The following is a 6,683-nucleotide window of genomic DNA, read 5'->3' on the forward strand; positions in this document are numbered from 1 at the left end:
ACAAGGGCAAATCGAGGACTTGTCAAGCTGTGCTGTTTGCAGTTTCAGATATGTCAGATCAACCTGCCTTAAGGGGTACATTGAAGTAATGACACTGCTGTATTGTCTGCACTCTAGCTAGCGGTGGGCGGCATGGCACGTTAACAGTCTGTGTGTATAGTGATTGAGTTCTTTTTTTTTTTTTTTTTTTTCTTGTTCTTTTTTTGTAATATTGTTCTGTAAAATAATGTTTTTTTTTATTTTATTTTAAAGTATAATAGTATTATTGCAATAGTAATACATTTCTTTGATTTAATTTTTATAATTTAAATAATAATAAATATTTTAATACTAATAAGTAGAATATTATTATTATTATTATTATTGTATAGTTGTATTGAATGAGGAAGATATTGAATAGGGTTTTCCTATTTTTTTCTTAGTTGGTCATGTGCCTGATTTATTCACAATTCTCTGTCTTGTTCTGTTTAGAAACACTGTGCATGTGTAGTTGCTAAAACTAGACCGCTCCCAGATATGGTGGATCAATACAAGGCAGATTATGGATATCTGGGCACCATGCTCTGTTCACATGTGGTGAAGGCCCGTGCACAGGCTGCCTTCCAGGCCCAAACTGTTAACAGAACCACACTCACTATCACACAGGTGAGCAAATCTAAAATAATACTTTTGTCATATAATAATATACTTTTGTCAATAAGCTGATCTGAATCATAACCAGTAGTTCTATTCTAAAAAAAAAAAAAATACTTCGTTAACATTGTTCAAATCAAACCTAAATTCTCCATTTGTCTCTCTCTGCAGCCACGCCCAACTCTGTCAATGTCTCAGAGTGGATTGTCAGCATCAAGTGGGTCACGCACACCGAGCATTATTAAAGTACCCAGTTCACTCACCCTTATGTCCACTCGCCCTGGAACACCCACCCAGCCGTCACCCCCAGCAACCAAATATATTGTTATGGCAACAAGTGCAGGAGCTGCATCCACACAGCAGGTAAGAGTTTTAAATGAGTTTGTGTCATAGTACTTGCGCAGGGCTTAAAAAGCAAAAAATAAATAAAATAATTAATCGGTTCACTTCGAGCAGAATCAGTATTTTATAATTTCTGTTCTTTTGTTGCTTATTAAACTTTATGGTTTGATTAGAAAAGATACAGATTAATAACATTAATTTAATTGTATATACTTGATAAAAATGTATATACAGACTTATACACATTTTCACTCAAAAATGACATAACATGGAAATTAATTTAAAGCATAACATCGTTAAAACACAACAGAATTTTATTTGCATTAGGCTTGCTGCGGTAGTCGGTGTTAGACATGCACTAATTAAATTACTTGCCCACCGCCCCCACTGTCATTTGCTTTTTTATAGAAATAAAAACTATTTAGTTCAGTTGGACAACGGATGCTACAATTACATACTGAAAGTACTCCATACAGCACAAGCTGCAGGATCGCAGCACAGTGCTGCAAATTTCACTTATCCTGCGATGAGAGCAAGGAGAAAAAATCACTGACAAAACCATGGCGGAGGATTTGGTGCGTAACAGATCATGAGCATAACTGGCAAATATCTTAACTTGTAAAATGTGTGGTACTATACACATCCCATATACCCAGAGTGTGCTCCATATACACAGAGTACACATGATTGCACATTCAAAAGTGATTTCAATACCCCGCATATTAATAGCAGCTCCCTGCTATTAATTATTAGAGATTAATCTCACCTAACATTAAAGTTTTTAAATATACTTTCATATTGCAATAATTTCACATTCAATCTTCAAATTAATGTAGAAACAACATACAGTATATTTTTAATATTTGTTTAATGGCATCCACCAATCCACCAATACTACTGATGTCTCTATGAATTTTTTCCCCCCTAATATTTAACCACTGAATAAAAGCATTCAACATTACAGTATAATTGAGAGCTATAAATTAACATTTATTAAACTTAAAAAAATAACAACTTCTAATTTAAGTGAACTTAAAACAACAAGGCAGATTATGGATATCTGGGCACCATGCTCTGTTCACATGTGGTGAAGGCCCGTGCACAGGCTGCCTTCCAGGCCCAAACTGTTAACAGGACCACACTCACTATCACACAGGTGAGCAAATCTAAAATAATACTTTTGTCATATAATAATATACTTTTGTCAATAAGCTGATCTGAATCATAACCAGTAGTTCTATTCTAAAAAAAAAAAAAATACTTCGTTAACATTGTTCAAATCAAACCTAAATTCTCCATTTGTCTCTCTCTGCAGCCACGCCCAACTCTGTCAATGTCTCAGAGTGGATTGTCAGCATCAAGTGGGTCACGCACACCGAGCATTATTAAAGTACCCAGTTCACTCACCCTTATGTCCACTCGCCCTGGAACACCCACCCAGCCGTCACCCCCAGCAACCAAATATATTGTTATGGCAACAAGTGCAGGAGCTGCATCCACACAGCAGGTAAGAGTTTTAAATGAGTTTGTGTCATAGTACTTGCGCAGGGCTTAAAAAGCAAAAAATAAATAAAATAATTAATCGGTTCACTTCGAGCAGAATCAGTATTTTATCATTTCTGTTCTTTTGTTGCTTATTAAACTTTATGGTTTGATTAGAAAAGATACAGATTAATAACATTAATTTAATTGTATATACTTGATAAAAATGTATATACAGACTTATACACATTTTCACTCAAAAATGACATAACATGGAAATTAATTTAAAGCATAACATCGTTAAAACACAACAGAATTTTATTTGCATTAGGCTTGCTGCGGTAGTCGGTGTTAGACATGCACTAATTAAATTACTTGCCCACCGCCCCCACTGTCATTTGCTTTTTTATAGAAATAAAAACTATTTAGTTCAGTTGGACAACGGATGCTACAATTACATACTGAAAGTACTCCATACAGCACAAGCTGCAGGATCGCAGCACAGTGCTGCAAATTTCACTTATCCTGCGATGAGAGCAAGGAGAAAAAATCACTGACAAAACCATGGCGGAGGATTTGGTGCGTAACAGATCATGAGCATAACTGGCAAATATCTTAACTTGTAAAATGTGTGGTACTATACACATCCCATATACCCAGAGTGTGCTCCATATACACAGAGTACACATGATTGCACATTCAGAAGCGATTTCAATACCCCGCATATTAATAGCAGCTCCCTGCTATTAATTATTAGAGATTAATCTCACCTAACATTAAAGTTTTTAAATATACTTTCATATTGCAATAATTTCACATTCAATCTTCAAATTAATGTAGAAACAACATACAGTATATTTTTAATATTTGTTTAATGGCATCCACCAATCCACCAATACTACTGATGTCTCTATGAATTTTTCCCCCCCCTAATATTTAACCACTGAATAAAAGCATTCAACATTACAGTATAATTGAGAGCTATAAATTAACATTTATTAAACTTAAAAAAATAACAACTTCTAATTTAAGTGAACTTAAAACAATCCTCACATAAATCCATTATAATAAATGTCATATTTACCTGTGCTCCTCAGCAAGTAGGAAATATACAGAAATTGAATAAAGTTATCAAAAACTAAATTCTAAATTAATTATAGATGAATCCTTAAAGCTACAAAAGTTATTGATTTTCTCATTTTTCTTGTGTGACTATCAGACATCACAGCAGCTGTGTTATTATGTTATTTTGGCTGCTTTTAGAGCTGCCCTGCTGAACATGACGCAGGATCTGACACACATCGAATTTCGATGCAGGACAGTTTTGAAAACCACTGCATTTCAGAGACATGAGAGACTTATACATAACAAATACTTACATGCATGCACAGTTTTAAGGCAGCTTTAATCTCCTTTTTGGTAACTTCATGACTTAACTGATGAAATAACTCCGACATTGCATGTTCATAGTTTCTTTTGCCCTTTAATATGAAATGATAAACAGTGCGAGTCGCCGCATTTTGGAGTGCAATTGAAGAACACGTGCGACGAACACAGTATAACGGCTGACAGGACAGGAAAATTAGATTTTATTGACATAAGGCCTGACAACATCTCATCTGACCGCAGTTCACTGTTGTACTATTGAAGCTCCCTCGTCACCTGTACCATTTCCGTGCTTGTTTGACTAGCGCTGAAGCGAAGTTGCAGTAAAGGAGTGCACGTCTGAAAAGTCTCCCATTTGATGTGGTCGTAAAGACATTCTGCGTCTAAATAAACACAATTCTTGTCAAGAAAAAAAAGAGACAGAAGCAGCAGTTGTGGGTGGGATGGCTAACCCTAGCTCCGCGCCTGTGTTAATTTCGTTAAACATTTTTAATGTGTTAAACTGAAAAAATTAATCGCCTGCGTTAATGCACCAATTTTGACAGCACTATGCTAAACATTTTTTTTAACTTAAGGCTAAACGTACGTCTGTAAATTTAATGGGTGCTGTGTGTGGTTAAGATATTAAGCTTGTCTTGGCGGAGACTGGTAAAAATTACTTGCCTATGATGTCAGAGATGGTCTTATTTTTGGTCTTATCAACTGAGCGCGAACAAATTTAACTGCAAAATTAAATTATAAAACTAACAAAATAAAATATTTTTAAAATGATAAAATAACTTTAACCGGTTAATGAACATTTCAAATAAGCGTTTCTCTTTAGAACTATTAAACTTGATTTCATTATTTTATGTTCCTGTTAAAATGTTATTTGTTTCCAGTTTTTGTTTTCATTCCTTGAATCGGTCCAAAGACCTGTGTTTGAGCAAATCTTACAATGAAATGGTCAGGATTTTTTTTGCCTCAAAAATCTAAAGAAAACAATGTAATTAAACTTTACCTAAAGAATTAGAGAAAAAAATAGAAATTAAATTTTTAACCATATATTTTAAACTAGTTTAATTTTTTTAAGCAACCCACCTAGCAACAACCCAGAACACCTCAGAAATGGCAAAGCTATGCCCTGAAAAACCACTCAAAATAACAGCATTGTGGCAGTGACTTTTGATCTATATATATCTGTTGTAATTGTAGACATACAATCTTTCTTAGGTAATCACTCTCAGCTCCTCCCAGTCTGGATCTTCTGTCACAAGTACAGTCCCCAGCACCCCCACATCTTTACAACCACTCGTCAAACTGGAGTCTGGAACCACAGGTGCTGTGAGTGGCCCGCGCCCTCTTCAGAAATACATTGTGGTGTCTTTGCCTTCATCCTCTTCCTCACTGGAGAACAAGGGCTCAGGTGTCATCCCATCCTCTACCTCACCTATCAGTATGGAGTCGGCTGTCAAGTTGGAACGTTCAGAATCACCGGCTGCAAACACACAGTCGCCACATTGAAACACACACTCGCTTGCTCCACCAAGATACAGAAGAACAATAAATGTAGCTTGAGACTCGTAATAGTGCTTGCACAGCACTTTCAGACAAACTGACATGCATGCTTAGAATTAGGAAAGCGAGCAAATAGCTATGCACATTTGGACCATAAGACTCACTTACATACATCGATCGACACCGTGTACACACACACACATACTATATATATATATCGAAACATGAACAATCAATCATGTATACACACAGATACATGTCTGAATACTGTGTTTGTGTATATATGTGTGTGTGTATATGTATATGTATATATATACATGCATACACACAGAAACGCATACATAGTTGCCATTGTGGCTGCGAGCACAGAGGAGATGTAACAGTGACAGCCATACACACATCACAGAAAAATACAGGATGGAAATTGATTGTGATTTGAGATTTACCAAAAGTGGTGTGTGTGAAGATAGCACAAGTCAGTGTTTGAGCTCACAGCTCTAGCCATGCTTCATTAATGAACATAAGGATATGGTTGTATTTATAAGGGGAGAAGGAATGATAGATGTGGATTGTGTGGGTAGAAAACAAAAAAGGGACAGTGGGTCCATCACTGTCTAATTTACATTTGTATAATTAAGTACATATGTGTGCTTTATGATCGAAAACTGAGCATTGATAGGGTTTAATGAACAATTTAACTGATTTGCTATTTCATGCTAAAAAAATTTCTTCTATAATAAAGATGTTTTTTTTTTTTTGAAATGTGGTTGTCATTTGTCATTTCCCTATGAGCTGTAGAAACCAGTTTTCAGATGTCACGTGCTGAGCTGTATAAAACCACAGTTTTCAGATATCGCACGTTTTGGCTATGTCAAGTTATTATTATTATTATTTATTTATTTTCTCGAAAACAAAACATGGTATTTAAGTACAACAATAGCCTGAACACATTTAGCAACTAGTAAAAATTGATTCCTTACTCTAATGCAATTTTAAAATAATGGGGTGATTGGGGAAGCATGAAAATTTCACAAATCGTCTTTTCAGAGTTGTAAATGTGAAGTAGATACAAAAAAAAAAATTTAAATAAGAAGAGAGAAACAGAAACAAATGTACTGCTTCTTCATTGAAATACACGTTTTTACGATAAGTGTTATAGTGAAACCGCAATAGTGAATGGTAATGTTATATATATATATGTGTGTGTGTGTGTGTGTATATATATATATACAGTGGGTACGGAAAGTATTCAGACCCCCTTAAATTTTTCACTCTTTGTTATATTGCAGCCATTTGCTAAAATCATTTGTTAATTTTTTTTCCTCATTAATGTATGTACACAC

At 35.0% G+C, this 6,683-nt stretch overlaps 1 protein-coding gene across 2 annotated transcripts in view; it reads left to right on the forward strand.

Moving 5' to 3' along the window:
• The window catches only part of taf6 (TAF6 RNA polymerase II, TATA box binding protein (TBP)-associated factor), a 58,525-nt gene extending 52,476 nt beyond the window's left edge, over positions 1–6,049 (forward strand). Inside the window, exons 13-16 of one of the 2 annotated variants that reach the window (XM_016541155.1) lie at positions 472–534; positions 2,021–2,131; positions 2,291–2,482; positions 5,056–6,049. In XM_016541155.1, the coding sequence (XP_016396641.1) occupies positions 472–534; positions 2,021–2,131; positions 2,291–2,482; positions 5,056–5,346 (657 nt within the window). In that variant the 3' untranslated portion in view covers positions 5,347–6,049. Of the gene's footprint in view, positions 1–471; positions 646–804; positions 997–2,020; positions 2,132–2,290; positions 2,483–5,055 lie in introns of both variants that reach the window. The other variant, XM_016541154.1, reaches the window with a different exon arrangement.
• The last annotated feature ends 634 nt before the right edge of the window (positions 6,050–6,683 follow it).

Source organism: Sinocyclocheilus rhinocerous, unplaced genomic scaffold (genome assembly GCF_001515625.1).
Source record: "Sinocyclocheilus rhinocerous isolate Xijiao unplaced genomic scaffold, SAMN03320098_v1.1 scaffold127, whole genome shotgun sequence".
NCBI classification, from domain to species: Eukaryota; Metazoa; Chordata; class Actinopteri; order Cypriniformes; family Cyprinidae; genus Sinocyclocheilus; species Sinocyclocheilus rhinocerous.